General features: G+C 40.3%; 1 protein-coding gene across 17 annotated transcripts in view; it reads right to left on the bottom strand.

The window, feature by feature from the left end:
• Positions 1 to 21,346, bottom strand: part of BPTF (bromodomain PHD finger transcription factor) — a 122,991-nt gene that overhangs the window by 46,581 nt on the left and 55,064 nt on the right. For 11 of the 17 annotated variants that reach the window (XM_058675750.1, XM_058675756.1, XM_058675754.1 and 8 more), the window contains 6 exons: positions 18,569 to 18,757; positions 14,156 to 14,343; positions 11,667 to 12,022; positions 11,091 to 11,222; positions 1,894 to 2,023; positions 1,383 to 1,521 (listed from right to left, as the gene is read on the bottom strand). In XM_058675750.1, the coding sequence (XP_058531733.1) occupies positions 1,383 to 1,521; positions 1,894 to 2,023; positions 11,091 to 11,222; positions 11,667 to 12,022; positions 14,156 to 14,343; positions 18,569 to 18,757 (1,134 nt within the window). The remainder of the gene's footprint in view (positions 1 to 1,382; positions 1,522 to 1,893; positions 2,024 to 11,090; positions 11,223 to 11,666; positions 12,023 to 14,155; positions 14,344 to 18,568; positions 18,758 to 21,346) is intronic. The other 6 variants (XM_058675758.1, XM_058675762.1, XM_058675766.1 and 3 more) reach the window with 2 other exon arrangements.

Genomic DNA, 21,346 nt, shown 5'->3' with positions numbered 1-21,346 from the left:
ATGTGGGTGCAATGGGCCCGGGACTTTGGGAAATCGTCCACTGCTTTCTCAGGCCACTAGCACAGAGCTGGATCAGAAGCAGAGCAGCCAAGACATGAAAGCTACTCAAACAGGATGCCAGCATCATGAGCAGAGGCTTAGTTTGTTATGTCATTGTGCCAGCCTCTACATTTCTGTTTTTTATCATAGTTGTGCCGTCATTATGTGAGCAGATTAAGCTTACCACTATTTTGGGAAATAACAGGTCTAACACCGATAAATAGTAGCTGTTATCATTTACTGACAGTCTTCGGGATGCCTGTTACCACTTTCTTGTTTTATAAAGTATAATAAAATAAAGCTGAGGCTTCAACGTATGTGACTTTTCAAAGAAGTCAACTGACATTAACCTAATTTTTTGAAAAACAGCACTGTAATTACACGGCTAATGCTGTCTTACTCACTAAGTTCTACCATTGTTTTAAACCTCAAATCCTGGATACCCAAAACTTGTGTGAACAAAATATATCAAAAATTTTAAAATTTAATATGTTTGGAAGTCAGAGACACAGATTTACACAAAGGTCGCCAGTATGCTAGTCCACTTCCCAAATGCCCACACCAGTCGAGGCTGAGCTAGGCCAAAGCTGGGAATCTGGAACTCAATCTAGATGTCTCGTGTGGGTGGCAGGGACTTGGCTTCTGGCATCATCACTTGTTGCACCCAAAGCTGAAGACCAGGTCTAGCCAAGTACCTGCTAAATGACGCTCGCATTGCACCCTCTGACCCAGACAACGGCGCCAAGGTCAAATCCGTTTATAATTAGTAAACTAGATTAGCAATTCTACATATAAAAATATTCTATATTTAAAATTTCAGAAATATGCTGTTTCCAAAACAGGGTCTATACATGATAATTTATAGAACAGAAAACAATAGAAATCATAAATGGGATCTGGTACAAGAGTGTTAGCGGTTAAAGTCCTTGCCTTGATCATGCTGGGATCCCAAATGGCACCGGTTCTAGTCTCGGCAGCTCCACTTCCCATCCAGCTCCCTCTTGGTGGCCTGGGAAAGCAGTGGAGGATGGCCAAAAGCTTTGGGACCCTACACCCGTGTCGGAGACCTGGAAGAAACTCCCTGCTCCTGGCTCTGGATTGGCTCAGCTCCAGCCATTGCGGCTGCCTGGGGAGTGAACCATTGGATGGAAGATCTTCCTCTCTGTCTTTCCTCCTCTCTGTATTTATATATATCTGCCTTTCCAATCAAAATAAATAAATCTTTTTTTTTAAGAAATCATAAATGGTTTTGGAGAAAAATTACTATTAATTCGACATTAAATATTATTTAAGACTTGTTAATACATATTAAACTTAACTTTTAAAATCATTCAATTACTTACTTTCTTCTAATGTCTTCCTATAATTCACATTCGTATTGCCTGGCAATTTTGGGACAAACCTATAGACATGAGTTTTACTAATCCAGCTCCAGCCACCATATCCTGTTACTCTGTATTCCTCTCCTTTCTGTTTCCAAACCTGGCATAAATGAAAACACTGCGATTAAATCACAATAACAGTGCTTATGGGGTAGCTGCGGTTTTAAAAATGCTTTTACTAACAATACTGAGTCAGGCAAATTAAACGTAAAATCTAAGATTTACAAAAGAACTTACTGTTTCTTTTAACAATTTTAATACAGTTTTATAGGTTTTCTAACAATTTCAACAAGCTGGTCTCATAACCCTCCTATTTTCTATATAAACAAACTTATCCCTATAACATTCCAGAAACATGTATTTTGTCCCAAGTTTTTAGTTAAAATATTGTGTCAAAAGTAAAACAACATATGAAGCGTTCTATTAGGGAAGAAAGAGCTAACACTATTTTAAATCTTATGGTAAAAATTACCTGATGTTTCACGGGAAATGTGTATTTTACCCATGTAGCTTGCTGCATTGTTTCTTCCTCTTCTTGCTTTTTCTCCTTTTTTTTGACTTTCTCCTTTTCTTCTCTTTCAATTGATGTCATCCTGTGCAACCTAAGAACACATGAATAAAGACAGAATTACATTTAACTTTGAAAAAGAAGGAAAGTAAAAATGCAGTACTTAAAATTAGGCACAAAACTGATAGCTGGTTGAGTATCATAAAGTAGACAATCCAAACTGATAAAAAAGAATGTTCCGGTTCTATAGCGCTACAAAAGGACAATACACCACAAACATAAAAAAGACAAAAACATATCTGCCCTCCCCAAGGAAATATAGATGATCTATCTCTAAACTATTTCACGCATTTACTAAAATTTATAAATGTCTGTGATCCATTATTTATTTATACAAAAAATGTTGATAGTACACACAAGTACAATTTTAATCATTTATTATATTAAGTGACCTTTCTAAATCAGAATACATAGATCTTTATATAGAATTTAGACACTTTACAGCCTGAACATATCACAATGTATTGAACTAATTTCCTATTAAAAAGATAACTATGATTCTAGAATTTTCCCTCCCAAAAAAAACAAAGACCAGTAAATGCCTACAATTTTATCAATCATTATTTTAAGTCTATTTATTTGAAAGACAAAGCAAGGTGCAGAAAAGAGGTATCTTTCATCCTATGGTTCAGTCCTCATACAGCTGCCACAACAGCACTGGGCCATTTGAAACCAGAAGTCAGGAAGGAACTCCGTTCAGTCCACCAACCAGTATTGTTGATTGTCACTTGCAATGCAAATTTTCAGTTTGCACAGGGTCGCCTAACAGAACTCAAGCTTCCTTAGCCACACAGAATTGGGCCCAAGGGAGCGAAGGTTAAGGAAGGAGAGTCTATGCTGATCTCAATCATTGCTTTTTCTTGGACAGGACAACAGGCACCATTTCTTCCAGCACTGAGGGGTGTGCCTGAGCACCAAATGTAAGGAATGAGACTGCCAAGAGGAAAAACATCCGTCTTCAGCAGACATGCACGAAAACCTTCTCTGAGCATTCTAGTGATAGAACTGCTTTTCTCACACCCTGAAGGAGCCAGCCTCTTACACACAACTAACCTCTCACACTCAAGCACACACAAAGAAGAGAGGACTGGCAACTTGGGGTGGTGATGCTAGAAAGATGTGAGAGATAACTGGTCTTTATAATCCTCATTCTGCCAACTAATAATGTCCTTCTAGCCCCATTCCCCTCTTTTCTAATAAGGTGCTTTGTCCCTGTGAATGTGGGACCTCACAGAACTTCTCCTAGGCTAAGTACTCGTGCCTGTTACTACATAAGGTTCCTAGTTTCTCGTACGTCAATTTAGGGGAAGAGGAGTATATTCTCACTGGGCTGTACTGTCTCAAACAGCGCCCATTAACCACCACTCAAGGAACTGGCAGTGGGGTGAGCTCAGGAGGACAGCAGAGTACACAAGCTGACAGTGCCTGCACCAGAACCAACTAGGATTTCCCAAGGTGTTGGTGGGTGTGGCTTCCACACATCCCCTCAAGGTCTGATCCAGCCCAGCAGTCAAGCTATCTTCGCCAATGGCGAACAGCAGTGTGTGAAGAATACTCACACAGGTACACTCTGGGAGCTTAGAGCTGGACTTGGTGTTTACAAGGCAAGCAAGTTCTTTCTCATCACCAAATATAGGCTAACTTTGCTGAAAATACCAGGTCAGTAAGGTGACATGGTTAATCTGTGACTTGCTATCTTGGGGAGAGTCTGCCCCCACAGGCAGGAAGACAGTCCTCAGGTTAGAGGCAAAGGCGCCTTCGGGTCAGGGGACTAGGTGAAGCTTCAACACTGCTCCCCATTGCCACACAGGGCTCAGAGCTTTGCTACGTCTGGTTTGCTCTTATACTCAAACGTGCAATAAGCCACCTTCAGACTTTCTTGGGAAGCTTGGGAGTACCCATCCAGGTCCCTACAGGGGGGAGAGTGAGTTGACAGATGGCACCAAACTGATCTCCAGAACCATGTGCCTCCCTCTACTGGCAATTAGAACGCCAACCTGCTCTCGCACAGCTTCACTGCAGCTGACTTTGCCTCAGCCTCTGAATGCACTGCCCGAAGGAGAGGCAAAATGCACTACCCAACTGCGCCTTAAGTATGAGAAAGAACTATTGTTTGTGTCTACTGGCCTTACACATTTATTTTTCTGCAAAATGCCTGCTCAAATTCTTTGTCTTGTTTGTACTGGACTAACAGTCCTTCTCATTTATACAAGGTCTCTGTCAATTAAGGAATTTTTCCATTTGTAGTACAAATATTTTTTCTCAGTTTTGTCATCTGCCTTTTGATTAGAACAATATTTTTCCACTCAGAATTTTAAAAGCATGCATCCATTTTTCTCCTGTAAGGCACCTGGGTTTTATTTCTGTTTGAAAAGAAGGGATCACAAAAAAACCCAAATTAGCTTATATTTTCTTACTGAGGTTTTTTTATTCTTCTTCTTCTTTTTTTTTTTTTTTAGTCTTCATCAATTCAAATGTGTTTGCTAATGTGTAGGTTTAGGTACACCCTCATCCAGCATGATGGGCAATGTTCCCACAGATACATTCCCGTAGGCTTACGGCTGTTTCCAGATTCTCCATTCTAGCCCAGCACTGTGCTGTAAACGTCATTATATAGTGCTTCTAGAAAGTTTAACACAGTGGTATCAGAGAACATTTTTGCTTTCTTTCTTCTGAATATTAATGAGAATCCTTCAACGGCGTCACCAAAAAACATGATTTTGTTTAAAATAAATCTTCACCAAAAAACTAGAAAACAAGACTTCATATATTCCTACTTAACTTTTATCTAAAAATCTAAAATTAGTAATAAACTTTGACAAATACCTTCTTGGCATCTAATGAGATGATCAAAGTTTTCTTTCTTTGACTTCTTAAAATAGCATGGTTTTAATAATCTCCTATTATTGAACAAGTCTTCCATGCCTAGAGTGAAGCCAATTTAGCCATGATTTATTATTCTTTTAATTTATTCCTGAATATATTTGCTAAAAATGTAACTTAAGATTTCTTGTATATACACCTATTTGCTATCAATTATTAATCAATGATAAATATCAATATAGAAAACTAGGCTATAACATTCTGTTTGTCTACTTCTACTTTCAATTTTTATACTAACAAAAATTATAATTTATAGGAGCTCCCCCTCTATTTTGGTAAGTTTCAATAAAATTTCAACTTTTGAAGCTTGAGAAAGAACTTACAAACTCATCTGCTTCTACCATATGTTTACCAACTCGGGTTCCAGGGGAGCCGAAGCACTGCGGTCCAATGAGCTGAGCACAGCCTCGCTGCCCCAGCATGTGTCCTCTCCTAAGTGAACCCGTGGACCTTTTCTTTGTGGATGCAGGAAGTCTGAATAAAAGGTGGGCATCCCTAATCCAAATATTGGAAATTTTACAAAACCCCAACTTTGTACAGTACTGACATGAAGTCACAAGTAGAAAATTCCACTCATGACCTCACATGGTGGTTCAGACCCCTTTGCAAAACACAGGGACACTATCAGTACAATATAAATCACACTTGGGTCCTGTATACAAGGTATGCAAAGACTGGGATCTTTTCCCCCAAGATATATCATTATGCATATGCAAAACTTCCAACACCTAAAAACATTTGAAATCCCAAACACTTCTAATCCTGTATATTTCAAACAAAAGATATTCAGCTTGTACTATGTTACTAAGCCCTCTAGTGACACAATCATAAACATCGGTTAGTATGCTCCCCTTTTAATCTTTAAAATGAACAGTTTGTGTTTTCCTATTCCCTTTTACTCCCTTAAGAATCCTGCCAGAGGTTTATGAATTATAACTGTAACTACAGCAAGTTTGCTTTCTATTTCATCAACTCTACTCTCCTATTTCCTCTCTTTGGGTTGACTGCTTGAGATGTATACTCAGTTAACTCACAGTTTTTCTTTCCTAGTATACTGAATCCTGATACAAATACTGAATTTAAAAGTATTGAAAACATCAATTTCCCTAGAAATTCTTCATTATGCCTAACAACTGAACAATGAACATCCAGATCAGATAGCTAGTTTCTATTATTATCTGCCTAACCATGTGTTATACATTTATATTTCTTAGGTTTGAAATATATAGCCCTTTTACTTCTTCAAATTTTCACCATAAATGTCAATATACTAAGCTGCTGGCTTCTCCAGCTCCCACCCAGCTCCTTGCTAATATGCCTGGGAAAGCAACAGAAAATGGCCCAAAGCCTTGGGTCTCCACCCACCCTGGAGACCCCGGTGAATCTCCTGTCTACGGCTTCAGCCTGACCCAGCCTCAGCCAATGCGGCTATGTGCGAAAACAACCAGTAGATGCATTATCCTTCTGTAACTCTGCCTTTCAACAATAAAAACAAAACAAACACACAAACAACAACAAAAAACCCAAGCAAACAAACAAGAAAAGCCTATTCCCTAAACAATACAAATACCGTGGGTAGAACCATTGCCTGCAATGCCAGAATCCCATGAATTCTGGTGAACATCCTAGTTGCTCCACTTTCAGTCCAGTTTCCTGCTACAGTGACCAACAAACAGGATGGCAGATAAGGCTTCGGCCTGACCAAGTCAGGGTTGCTGCACTCAATTGGGCAGTTAACCAGCAGAACAGAAGATCTTTCTGTGTTTCTCTCTTGCTCTCATTCTGACTTCCAAATAAATTAAAAAATAATAATTTAAATAAGATGACATGTAAGTGCAGGCATCTGATGTAGGGTAAAGATGCAGCTTGGATGCCCACATCTGACACCAGACTGCCTGGGTTTGGGTCCTGTCTCTGCTTCTGAGCCTGCTTCCAGCTAATACACAAAAGCAGCAAGTGGTGAATCAAGGACTTGGGTATTTGCTACCCGCAGGAGCTACCTGGATTGAGTTTTGGGTTCCTGGCATTGACCTGGCTCAACTGGAAGAGTTGTGAAAATTGGGGAGCAAATAAGATGAGAGATCTGCCTCCCTCTCTCTGCTTTTCAAATACATTTAAGACTGGCAATGTGGTATAACGGGTAAAACCACCATCTGCAACATTGAATTACCATAGGAGTGCTGGTTATCGTCCTAGCTGCTCCATTTCCAATCAAATTCCCTGCTGATAAGCCTGGGAAAGCAGCAGAGCTCGACCCACGTGCTTGAGTCCCAGTATCTACATGGGAAACCTGGAAGAATCTTCTGGTTCCTGGTTTTGGTCTGACCAAGCCCTTGCTGTTATGGGCATTTGGGGAATGAATCAGATGATGAAAGATAACACCCACCCCCCCCCCGCCAGCCCTAACTATTTCAAATAAATAATTGTTTTTTTAAAATCTATGTGCATTTTCTCAAACTTTTAAAAGCTCAATCATATCATAGCATTTAAATACTCTACAAAAATCTTTAAACTTTACTCAAAGTTTATCATATGACACTTGTTTTTACAGTTGAATCGTTTTTACTATATTCTATTTTTATGAGATTCAATTTCATTGACTCTCGTTCTGCTTTGATTTTCATTGCTGTATACTAGTTCAATATATGGTAATGTTACAACTAACACATTCCAAATAAAGGGCAGCTATGAACTTCATTCCAATGTGCCCACACAAGTTTCCTCCATGATGTTAAGCAAGAGTAGAACTTGATTTTTATCTTTTTAAAAATCAAACTTCTCCTATTTACATCAATCATTACACTATCGCTCCATAATCAGTCTTCTTCCTATTACATGACATGTTTGTCAATACTCTTGGAGTTCTAGCAATCTGAGGGATAAAACAATGGCCCTTGGTTGTAACACGCTGTTACTAACTTCCCAAGGAAAAACATCATCTTCTTGGGATATTTGGATCGCATCTTGTTTGAGCTAGGTTTATATCTTTGGTCTTCTACTTACTATATGGCTTGGGTTTTTTTTGGCTTACCGAAAAGTAGGAGCTCTTAAGTATTTTGTGAATATTAACTCTTATGTGATAATAATACAATAAAACAATGAATACCTTCATACAGTCCACAACTTCGGCTTTTTTAGAATGACTCATTATTGTAAAGTTAAACAATAATAAAGAAACAACTTGCTATTTATTGATAGGTACATATGTGACAAAATATACACAATAAAAATAAGCAACATAAACTTACAAACTGTGGTTATTTCATAAGGTAAAATGAGTAAAAACCTAATGCAATAATGTTAAGCTGGTAGTCACAAGTTTTAAATTTATTATTACCCATTACATATCACATAAAATGTTGTCACTGCATAACTTGCTCAACATATAAAAGGAAGTGTCATATAATAACATGCATACACACACCAGACTCACTGTCATCTAACTACATGCTTATCAGTGACAGAAACCCTACCTGTGCTATGCACCTATCAAGACATACTGAACAGGGCCCGGCGGCGTGGCCTAGCGGCTAAAGTCCTCGCCTTGAAAGCCCCGGGATCCAATATGGGCACCGGTTCTAATCCCGGCAGCTCCACTTCCCATCCAGCTCCCTGCTTGTGGCCTGGGAAAGCAGGAGAGGACGGCCCAAAGCTTTGGGATGCTGCACCTGCGTGGGAGACCCAGAAGAGGTTCCTGGTTCCTGGCATCGGATCGGCGCGCACCGGCCCGTTGCGGCTCACTTGGGGAGTGAATCATCGGTTGGAAGATCTTCCTCTCTGTCTCTCCTCCTCTCTGTATATCCGGCTTTCCAATAATAATAAAATCTTAAAAAAAAACCAAAAAACCTGCCTTTCAAATAAAGATAAATGAATCTCTAAAAAAAAAAAAAAAAAAAAGACATACTGAACAGATCAGGAAAAAAAGAAAACAATCATGAGAGAGAACAGGGAGAGGAAGCATGGAAATGGAGATGGGTGGGGTGAACTTTCTCAAGAACAGAAAAACATTATCCTGCATTTTCTACTTGGAATTCATGTATGTATGTATGAATGTACCTATTTCTAAAAGGCAGAGACAGAAAGACAGTATGCATCCACTGGTTCACTCCTCAGATACCCGCAACAGCTGGGGCTGGGATGAAGTGAGTAGCCACAAACTCAACCCAGGTCTCCCAAGCAGGCAGCAAGGTCTCAACAAGTCCTGCGACCTTCTAGGATGCGAATTAGCAAGAAGCTGGAGTTACGAATACAGCTGAAACCTGAATCCAGAAACTCTAATACAAGACGCAGGCATTCAAATAGCAGTGTTAAGTATAGCAAACACCTGTCCATTTTTCACATTATTACTTACTCCGTCTTAAATTGGATTTTTCTATGTGGTATAAAGAAGGGAGTATCATTTTCCTTAAGATGGATCACTACCTGACTCCTGATCTTCTACGGAACAGCTTTTCTTCTGTGATGTTAATTCTGTCTAGCATTGTTATATTTGTCTCTTTTTGCACCTGTGCCACAGTATCACCATGACTTATTTATTTTAATTATTTTATTATTTGAAGGCGCACACACATGAGAGAAGGAGAATTTTCCATCTAATGGTTCACTCCTCAAATGCCCACAACTCTCCACAGTTGGGGCTGGGCCAGGTGAAACCCAGAATCCTTGAATTTTAACCCAGCTACTTCACACGGGTAGCAGAGACCTAACTACTCAAATCATCATCAGCACTCTGATTTGGACACAGACAGCTCAAATACCAGTCTAATCTCTAGGTCAAACGCCAGTCTCAATCTTTCTACTTCATCTGGGGAAGCCTCTATTGATGTCAATTATGGTCAAGATGGCAAGAAAAAAAACTTACATGTGGACAACAGCAAAGATAAAATGGAGCTAGCTGTTTTCAATTGGTTGAAAAATGGTTAGCAGGAATAAATTTAATTTTCCTTCTTAAACAACGTTCATTTATTCATTTCTATTTATGTGAAAGAACAAATGAAAGAGACATAGAAAAGTTGAGTGACAAAGATACTCAACCAACGGGTTCACTCTGGAAAACACCTGCAGCACCAGGTCTGGGCCGGGCAGACGCCAGGAGTCAGGCACTAGATCTGGATCAACCATGTCGCTGGTAGCAACCTAAGTATCTGGATCTTCACCTGCTGCTTCCTAGGCACCTTAGCAGGAAGCTGGACAGGATGCAACCCCACACAACATGGAATGTGGGCATCCCAAGTGAAGCCTTAACCCACTATGTCACATGCCCAACCCTGAATTTACTTTGGTTAAAATATCTTATTGTAAAAAAAAAAAAAAAAAAAAAAGTAACACAAAACATTAACATTTTAAAAAGTACAAGGTTACACCTCTGCATTGCACTCTATAAGACGGCAAAGAAGGTAGCATGATTTGCTTTGTACTCGAATATTTGCATTTTTAAACATGGACTCATACTCATTAACTTCTTAACAACTTATTATTATATATCATTGTAAGGCAGAGTGAGAGAAAAGGAGAAGAACTTCCATGTGCTAGTTTGCACAACAAAATATCCACAAAAGCTAGTGCTGGGCCAAGCCAAAGACAGAAGCCAAGGTAACCCATGACATGGGTGGCAGGAACTCAAATCTTCAGACCACCATCTGCTGTTTCCCAGGCAAAGCAGCAGGTGGTGTGGCAGAAACATGGAGTAGCTGAGACTGACACAGAATGTGGGTGTGCTCCAAGCACCAGCTTACCACACTGCACTGTAACCTATCCCTCATAATAATTTTTTTCTGTATACTAATTAAAGTTAAAAATAACCAGGACCTAAAAAAAGATTGAAGTCACAATTTTTACCTTTTTTATTTTTATCATCTGCTCAAGTTAAATTTTGAGTTTACTTAGACGTTGAATGAAAAGAAATACAAGTCACATTGCTAACACAGCAACTGGAATATTCTACAACACACACTCAAAAAGTGTGATGCTCTTTCTTGTCAATAAAAATGCTTTTTATTTTACAAAGTATCCTTAAATTTCATCACTTTTTTTTCTGATCTTCAGTTGTGGACCACAAGAATGTTCATTCACATTCATATGACACAGAAGATGGCAATGAAGAAGAATAAAGTCTTTAACAAGGTCTCTTTCACAAACATTAACTTTCATTATTAATATACTAGTATGTTTTTGAGAGGTCCATTATTTATCTTTCACAAGCCTCAGAATTCACGTACCTGGTATGTCCTAAGGATTCGCGCCATATTGGTAGCATTACAACTGGTTTAACTGCACACTCCAAAATGGCTAAAGCCAGTGCAAATTCTCTGGGTTTGCTACACATCTGAACTGCCTTGATCCAATTTGCCCTGTATTTCAGAAGAAGAAAATTATTTCATTTGGGTTATCTTAAATTGAAAGCATAATAGGTCTAATTCATAATAACTCAATTGTAATCATTTGTGGTTCGAGGTTTCTGGTGGATTCATTCCCACAAAATCATAGATTTTAAACATTGGAAAAGAATTTCAGAGGTCATTCATTTCTCTAGTACCTTAACTTTCAAACATGTTTTGGAACTACACATGGTCTCTACTTCGTTTCATGGTAAAGACTGCCTCCTAAAAATCTTGCGAGCAGTAGTGTGGGCTCAATAAATTAGGGGTTTATCAGGAGTATGTTACCTCTGGCTTCCCCACTGTTCAACGATCAAACTGAGTAGTTCACTTAACTCATCAGTAATGACATTTTAAAGTAGGCACAATCATTAATTTAGAATAGTTACAGCAAGAAATTGACATGGCTTCCTTTACCTGTGTGAAGCCCAATTGGGATGAAGAAAGGAAGAAGGGATGTTGTTTTCCAGCTGGGTGATGGTCAGTCTCAGGGTGGAGATGGTGAGGACTTTGGAGCCATGGACAGAGCCATTCCACTTGAACTCTCCTGCTGGAGTCAGACAGAACTTATGTGCAAGATGTCGCCTCTTGTCATGATCCTCTCTGTGCTGGTGCTTATTCAAAGCAAATGAATTGGTGGAGTACTGATTGTGGTACACGCGATACTTCCCTTCTTGACCCAATTTAAAATAATTGTTGATATTTCCTTTCATGACTACTTCCTTTTTGGTGCTCAACCGAGAAATTTCTCCTTGTGAGTTAACAACCAATACCTGGCCAGGAAAATAAAACGACTCCATTATTAATGCCAAAAGAGGTTATCTGTCTGATCAACCATCCTAACACACTTGTAAACAGTAATTCCAAGATTCATCTTACGATTAAGATTTTCAAGTTTAGAAGCTACCAGCTAACTGATTAAATAAAAAAGAAGTTAAAAAAAAACACAACAACACCTATTATATGTTAGTTGTTAAGCACTTTGATGAATCTCAACAGAAGCGAAACTCTGTATAGATCATTTACCTTTTCACTGTACCATGTTTTAGACATATGCTGGTGGGATAGGAGGTATTACATGTTCTACTTCTCCTAAAAACACCTTTTCTTCTGTTCCTTTTATAGTCCAGCTTTCAGGATAGAAGCCCACGGATTCTTTAATCTCATGTTTTCAGACAGCAACCCCAACCCTTCAGTAGTCTTTGAATAACAGTGGGAGTCTTATTCAGGTTTTGAAAAATGTGTTAGACTAGAAGAGAAAAACACCAGAGTGCCTTCTATGCAGTAAAGCAACTATCTGAGGACGTTTTAAATGCACGTGCTGAGTTGATTCAGAACAAAAAAATGTGCATGATGCTGAGGGTCAGAGCCAAAATGAAGTTTTAAAACCACTGCTTTAAAGCAACTGATTTATTAAGGAAAGTAAATTTTAAGAGGCGGACATTGTAGTGCACTGAGCTAAGACACAGCGTGGGATGCAAACATTCCCTAGCACAGAACCAGGGATCAAATGCTATATCCATGGGATGCAGCTTCCTGCAAATGGGCCTGGGGCTGCAATGCTGAGCCAAGTCTCGGGGCCCTGGCTTTACTTTAGCATGGCCTAAATCTGGCTGTTAACAGGCATTTGACAACTAGTTCAAAGATCTACCTCTCTCTCCTATCTCTGTGTCACTCTTTGAAATAAATAAAAAGTTTTAAAAGAAAAATACATTGGGAATGAAACCTAGTTTCAAATTCCTTGAATTCTGTCAAGGGCTTTACCCCCACTTTTTCTTCATCCACATTCCCCCTTTCTGTCTTCTTTTAAAAAAAAAAATACAATATGTTTTTGTATATCTATCCTGCAAGTCATTTTCAAATCTGGGCTTTGGCTGCGGACACTGGTGTACCATCAAGGCTAGTAGTTTTGATTCTATCGTTCACAATCACAGCTGGGATGCTGCAGTTTACTATCTTTTAGTTGCAGGCTCACTCGAGGTGATCATGGCCAGAACTGAGCAGTAGATCATCCACAGCTCAAATAAAACCCACCAACAATTTACTTGTTATCACATGTGAGAAAGAAAACTATTTCTTTCGAATTATAGAGAACAGTGTTAAGGAGCTATACACAATGAGCAGGCACTGGGCATAGTCAGGGGATAATACACAGCTGCGGACACCATCATCCCTTCTCAGACCACTGGTTCACGTCCTCCCCTCTTCTGCTTCCAACCCAACTTCTTGTTAAAGCATCCTGCCAGGCAGCAGAAGACAGCACGAATGACTGGAGACCTGTCATCCATATAGCAAATCTGGATGGAGTTTCAGGCTGGTGACTTCAGCCAGTCATAACCCCATACTTCAGATTTATGGAGGGAATCTGTGGATATAAGTTATCTCTCTTTCCTTCTCACTCCCTGTTGCTATATCTTCCAAGTAGATGAAAACCAACTCCTTTTAAAAAGCAGGGGGCTCGAGGTGGTAGCCTAGTTGTTAAAGTTCTCGCCTTGCACGCCCCAGGATTCCATATGGACACCAGCTCATGTCCTGGCTATTCCATTTCCCTTCCAGTTCCCTGTTTGTGATCTGGGAAAGCAGTTGAGAACGGTCCAAAATCTTGGGATCCTACACCCAAAAGACAGACCCGGAAAAAAGCTCTTGGCTCTGGACCAGCTTAGCTCTGGACATTGTGGCCACTTGGGGAACCAACCAGCGGATGGAGGATCTTTCTCTATGTATCGCCTTCTCTCTGTATATCTGCCTTTCTGATAAAAAGAAATCAAGCAATTACAAACCAAACACTTATCATATTACTACCCACCACTCTGGGAAAGGAAGAAAAAGACAATTCAAAAATCCATTGACACATGCTGGTCCCCCTTTTACACAAACTAATAAAATGCTTTTAGAGAAGAACACACCTCTTTGCCCTCCTTAAATAGTTTATTTGCCTCATGAGCCGCGGCTGCCACTTGCTGGCTCTTGAGCTGACTGAGCTTGCTGTCTGGGTTCCGCAACCTGGTGATGATTCGTGTCGAGCCAGATGCCCCTCTTCCCACTCCAGGTGACTCACTGAGCTCCCCGTTGGACTTCTCCGATTTGAAATCACCTGTTACCAAACAAAAAGTCACAGAGTAATTGCTGACAGTGATTATAGTGCTAGCTTATTTACCCAAAATTATTTACCTCATGTAAATCCTAGAAAAGCAAATAAAGCCAAAGAAAATAATATTACTTCTTAAGTGCTTTACTTACAAATAATACATTAGAACTTCACTGTGAGTCATTTCCTATTTTACAGAAAATTCACGTGTGCTATGCTGTTTCAAAATTTCTCAATCAGAAAACAGGAGGGGACACTACAAATTTACTAGCAACAAACACAATAACTCAAAATACATACTAATAGTGTGTTTTAAAAATTGAATATGGGGCCCGGCGGCGTGGCCTAGCGGCTAAGGTCCTCGCCTTGTACGCACCGGGATCCCATATGGGCGCCGGTTCTAATCCCGGCAGCTCCACTTCCCATCCAGCTCCCTGCTTGTGGCCTGGGAAAGCAGGAGAGGACGGCCCAAAGCTTTGGGACCCTGCACCCGCGTGGGAGACCCGAAAGAAGTTCCTGGTTCCCGGCATCGGATCGGCGTGCACCGGCCCGTTGCGGCTCACTTGGGGAGTCAATCATCAGACGGATGGAAGATCTTCCTCTCTGTCTCTCCTCCTCTCTGTATATCTGACTTTGTAATCAAATAAATAAATCTTTAAAAAAAAATTGAATATGGATCTCTGGTACAAAAATATATATAACTAATGTTAGACTGGAACTGAAATTCCATTGAAATACTTAATAGTTTTGAACTTCTGGTCACAAATGCCACATGAATATCCCCTGGGAATCCAAGTATTGATCTACAAAGGCTTATTAATGCAAAAATCAACTCTCGAAAAAAAAAATCAGAGAAACCTCAACATTTTCACAGAAATGTAATTTTTTTCCAAATATCTGACAGACTGAATGGCCCAGGAGCGAGTTCTACCTTACACACTCCTGAGTCTCACTTGAGCCAATAACTTCTACCCACTAGAAAACTACTGCTATCACTGTTCTATTGATCAGCCAGTTGCATAAGATTTGATTTTTCTAGCTTAGAGTTTGAAAGAAAAATCAACTACGGTTTTAGCAAATGAAAAGGCAGAGAATTTATCAAAGTATAAATGATAAAGATAGCATTTAAAAAAGAAAACCAGGGCTACATATTTGAAAGTAAACTACAGGAGTCAAGGCAACCGGTAACCACGTTATCCTTTCACCTGGCCCACGCCCTTCTTAGCCCTTCAATCCACCGTCATCCTATGCGGCCATCAGAGCTACAAATCAAGTACCTCCCTTTTCTAGGGTGAGGACCAGGACCCAGAGCTCAGCTAGACACAGCAAGTCTCCACTTGGCCAGTTACTATCTCAGGACAAGCCATGTGGCCCAAGTCAGTCAGGTATCCTACTTCAATCTTAAAATCTGGAGACAGAGAACAGGTTTTTGTTTTGTTGTATGCACGAGCAGGAAAGGCTACTTTTACCCTCACAATGGGGAGAAAATCACCAATAACAGGGAATAAGAAACCCATCACAGAGAAGAAAAAAATGAGTTAAGCTGCCCCATGCAGTGCTTGTTTCCCACACATGTACCAGTCTAAGTCCTGGTTGTTCCACTTTCCATCCAGCTCTCTGCTAATGACCTGGAAAAGCAACAGAGAATGGCACATGTGCACGGGCCCCTGCACACACATGGAAGAACCTAAGGGAGTTCTAGGCTCCCGGGCTCAGGCTGGCCCAGCCCTAGCTATTTTGACCATAAAGGGAGTGAAACAGCAGATAAAGCTCTCTCTGTCATTCTTTCAAAGAAAGTATATCATTCTTTAAAAAAAAATTTTTTTTAAGTAGCACCTTAGTTTACAGCTTAATACAGTATTTCTCAGATTCAACCCTTTGTCACTTACTAGACTTGGTGCAAATGAGGAAAGGGAGGAGAGAATTCCTCTCCAAGGGAGATGAGCAAGGGAATAAGGTGGATATCATTGACTTCCTGTCCCAAAGCCATACTCCCCTTGTGGGCAGCCAGGTGCAGGGCTGTTCTCCCCGAGCCTCAGCAGCTGACTTAGTAACACCAAGCAAGGAACAGAAGCATGGACAGAATATTTAGGTATGTTCCAGGGCTATTGGTTCACTCGGCAAGCTGAGGGGCCAGGATCCTTCACGAACTCCCTCATACAACTAAGCAGTGCCTACGAATGTGTAAAGAGATTGCTACTGCCAGAAAAAACTCCAAACATACCAAACTGGATAGTGTGACTGCTGAATCCCACAGTAATCCCCCAATAAACAGCCAAGAGCTGCTGGAACAGAACTCCTCTCTCCTCTGCACTCTTCCTCCCAGATTTATCAAGGCACACCTTCCATTCTCAGACAACGGAGTATTTCAGACAGCCAAACTAAACAGTGAGCTCATGGATTATGAGATCAGGACAAGCCCTTCTAGACCTATCAAAATCAATGCACAATACATACAAAACATAAATCAGACTCAAGATGCAATGCCTACACATAATTACAGGAAACAAATTTTTCTAAGTTTTCATTCATGGGTAAGAGTTTTGTGTTGTGCCAGAAAGAGGCATTTCCGAATTGTTAGCCTATAGAAGAAATGGATAAACACTAAAGTACTAAGCTCCTAAAGGGTGAAGCTATGGATACTTACTGTATTCTATCTTCGTAGTGTCTCTTTTTCGTCTGAAAACCTTTCCTATTCAACTTCAATCACATACTTCTGGGGCCATCAATCAAAAATACCTTGCCTGCCCTGGCTACAGAAGTGGGAACATTATGATCCTAGATGGGCCACTCAAATTGCTTCCTCAAGGACTTCTGATCTGGAGCAGAGGGCCTTGTCTTTGGATCACAGACCTTGAAAACATAGAATCTCCAGTGGCATCTTCCTTGCCACCTGTTATCAGGAGAACGAAGTTAACACACAAACACACGCGGATCCAAAAACAGAGACACCAAGAGAGGAAGGCATCCGTTGTACCTGCTCATGGCCTGGACATCCTGCTTTTATGACCTAATTAAGTTCCCCGTCTCTTAAACTACTTTCAGCTGCTTTGGTCATTTCCAATTAAAACCACTTACAACTGAAAAAAATCCTAATTAAAGCTTATTCCACTTTATTCCACATACAAGATTAGACTCCAGAGTAAAACTTAAGTTACAGAAATTGTGAGACATTCGTACTAAATATGTACGTTTTTTAGATAGGTATGGTAGCCCTTAACAAAACAGAAGACTCAGAAAATCTAAAGAAAAAAAACTAATAAATTTAACTTCATAAAAATGTGAAGATTTGTGTCTGATAAGAGTTAAGAACAAGTACAATATGAATATATATGGAATATCAAAGATTCACAGCCATAATACATAAAGTATTCCCAAACTCATTAAGTAAATACCAAACTCCAATAGTAAAAAATGGGCAAACGATATGAAAAATCAATTCAAACTGTTTAACAAAGAAATTTAACCTCACAAGTAAAGAGGAACATGCACATTTTTCAACAAAATATTTTTCACCACTGGCAAAAATATACAATTATTAGTAATGAATTAAAGTGAGAGACTGTAAAGTAGTTTTCTACCGTACATAAATTACTGGCATATATCCTTTTTGATGTACAATAAAGCAGTAGTCATCCCTATTTTTTCAATGGACGTACCATTTCCCCAGGAATGCTATTGACACTCCCAGAAATACAAAAAGGTATCTGTTTAGGATATAAAAAGTACCCATGTTTATAGTGAAGAAAGTACAGCCTAAATGTCCATTAGCAGAAACAGTAAATTAATTATGCCTCATTCATAGTGTGGAGTGCATGCAGCAGTTGAAAACAATGCATCAATGTGTAACATGCAAAAAAGCAAGAAGCAAAAACAATGCATGCAGAATGATCCCATTTGTGTTAAAAAAGAAAAAAAAAAGGAAAGAAAAACAATTTTGTAAAGCCACAAGCAGGACTGTAACTGTGGGAAAAACTGGATAGTAGTTATCTTTGGGAAGGGGTTTGAAAATGGTCTTCTGCTTTTTCCCCTGCTCTCATGGCTTTTGTATATTTTAAAATAAAAAAAAAATGGAACTATAAGAGCCTTTTGTGTTTCAAAAAAAAAAAGAAAAAAGAAAATTTAAATCTCCCCACCCCACCAAACTTTTTTTTCCAAAAAAATTAAAAACTTAAAAAAAAAAAATAAAAATAAAAACAAGCTCCCTTGAATGGGTGAAGCGCACTCTTACCTATCTCTTCCTGAACAGAGACAGGTGTTTGGGATGCTGGCTCTCCACCGTCAGGATCAGCAGCTGCCTGAGCAGAGTCATTCGGGGAGGAACTGACTTCAGTGCTGCTGTGACTGCTTTCCAGATTAGGCTGAATGGAGGTAGTGGTAGGACTAGTGTTACTGCTGTCACAGGTCTTGTTAGGTTCTTCTAGAAAAATAGAATACCTGATTTTTAAATTGGAAATCACATTTAAAAAAAAAACTAATTGTCAGAGGATACATTTGATTGAGGATATCATCACAAAGGGTTTTATTTTTAAAAGAAAGCCTTTCGTGAATGAATAATGTCTGAAAGAAAACTGTTAAACCCGATCAGTCATTCTTGAATTTCCCCAGTCCACCAGATTACTATTAACTCTGCAACCTACAGTACCAGTCAGACACCTTTCAGACAGCATAAGTGAAGAACAACCAAGACATACAACCAACTCCAGAAAGTTTCCCAAGTGGTTTTGCTATCTCAAAATTCTAACACTCCTTGTTTTCAAAAGAATACAAACAGTATGCAAAGCAGAATTTAAGAGGATTATTTATCTAAATCAATGGAAAGGTAATGCCTAAGTATGACTTTCTAAAAAAAGATTTATTATGTATTACATAAAAAAGGAGAGATCAATGTTCTATTCACTTGCTCACTCCCTGAATAGCTGAACCAAAGCCAAGAGACAGAAGCTTCTTTCTGGATATCCCACATGGGTGCAAGGGCCCAAGGACTTGGGTCATCCTCCCACTGCTTGCCCAGGTGATAAGCAGGGAGCTGGATGGCAAGTGGAGCACCTGGGACACAAACCAGCAACCATATAGATGCTGGCACTGCAGGTGGGGGATTTGCTAGAAATGCTATCGTGCCAACTCTAATATTATTTTTAAGGATGAGTTCTGTGTGTGGATTTTTTTAAGATTTGACTATTTCAATTTTTTTTTTTAAGGTATGGCCTATCCATCTCTTTCCCTCCTTTCCCCAGAAATAGGAAGAAGAAACTGAAAGCTTGGAAACAATGATCACACCCACTTCTCCCTAATCCTAGATCCTTCCCACCCTGATTGACTATGTAAACGTCATCTAAAATTTTAAGAAGATGTATTTATTTTTATTGGAAAGCCAGTTATACAGAGAGGAGAAGACAAAGAGAAGGATCTTCTGCACACTGATTCACTCTTCAAGCGGCTGCAATGGACAGAACAGGGCCAATCAGAAGTCAGAAGACAGGAGCTTCTTCTGGCTCTCCCACAGAGGTGCAGGGTCCCAAGGCTTTGGGATGCCCTCTACTGCTTTCTCAGGCCACAAGCAGGGAGCTGGATGGGAAGTGGGGCCAAGGGGACATTAACCAGTGGCCATGCAAGGTAAGGACTTTAACCTCCAGCCTAACAGCACCGGCCCCGACTATTTGGATTTTAAGGCAGAGTTATAGAAGAGACGGAGAGACAAAGAGATCTTCCATTCATTGGTTCTCTCCTGAAAAGATTGCAACGGCCTGAGTTGGGCCAGTCTGAAGCAGAGAGCTAGGAGCTCCTTCTGGGTCTCCCACATAGGTGCAGGGCCCCAAGAACTTGGGCCATCTTCCACTGCTTTCCCAGTCACATTAGCAGGAAGCTTGAACAGAAGTGAGCAGCTAGAACTCAAACTGGTGCCCAAATGGGATGCCAGTGGTGCAGCAGGATGCTTAAGATACAATGCCACAATGCCGGTCCTAACAGGTTCTTTTAAAAGACTTATTTATTTAAAAGTCAGAGTTACAGACAGAAGGAGAGACCATTCTGGTTCAATCCTACAATGGCAACAATGGCCAGGACAGGGCCAGAGCTTCATGTGGGTCTGCCACATGGGTGATACAGGAACCAAGCACTGTGGCCATCTTTTTCTCTTTTTCCAAGCCATTATAGTAGGAGAGCTAGAACTTCAACGGTCAGCATCACAGGGGGTGGTTTAAACACAACACCAGCCCCGTAAGGATAAATTAATAGTATCACTAAAAGCACAGTTTCTAAAGCTAGATCAGAGTTAACCCCATCAAGAAATAAAGGCCTAAACTGTTTCATTCTGCCGTTCGTTTCTGGCACTAAAAAGACATTCTTTATTCACCTAAAGTAAAAGGCGCTTAACAGTCTGTCACTAGGCCCAGAGCAATGGCTCAACTGGTTAACTGTCCCCTTGCAAAGTATTGGGATCCCACATGGGTGCCGGTTCATATCCCGTATGCTCCACTTTCCTCGAGCTCCTTGTATATGGTGTGGGAAAGCAGCAGAGGACGACACAAAGCCTTAGGACCCTGCACCCACCTTTGGAGACCCAAAAGAAGCTCCAGGCTCCTGGCTTAGGATCAACTGAGCTCTGACTACTGCAGCCACTTGGAAAATGAACTAGTAGATGGAAGATCTCTCAATAAATCAGTCATTCCAATAAAAATAAATAAATCTTAAAAAAAAAAGAAATTACAATGGCTTCTTCTCATATGGAAATATGTTTACCTGTTTCTAAGTAAGAGACACAATTAAAACTGTATGGAGGGCCCGGAGGCGTGGCCTAGCGGCTTAAGTCCTCGCCTTGAAAGCCCTGGGATCCCATGTGGGTGCCGGTTCTAATCCCGGCAGCTCCACTTCCCATCTAGCTCCCTGCTTGTGGCCTGGGAAAGCAGTTGAGGACGGCCCAATGCATTGGGACACTGCACCTGCGTGGGAGACCTGGAAGAGGTTCCAGGTTCCCAGCATCAGATCGGTGCACCGGCCCGTTGCGGCT

Source organism: Ochotona princeps, chromosome 17 (assembly GCF_030435755.1).
Source record: "Ochotona princeps isolate mOchPri1 chromosome 17, mOchPri1.hap1, whole genome shotgun sequence".
Lineage (NCBI taxonomy): Eukaryota > Metazoa > Chordata > Mammalia > Lagomorpha > Ochotonidae > Ochotona > Ochotona princeps.
The sequence above is the reverse complement of the archived record's forward strand: the minus strand, read 5'-3'. Positions and strand labels throughout refer to the sequence as shown.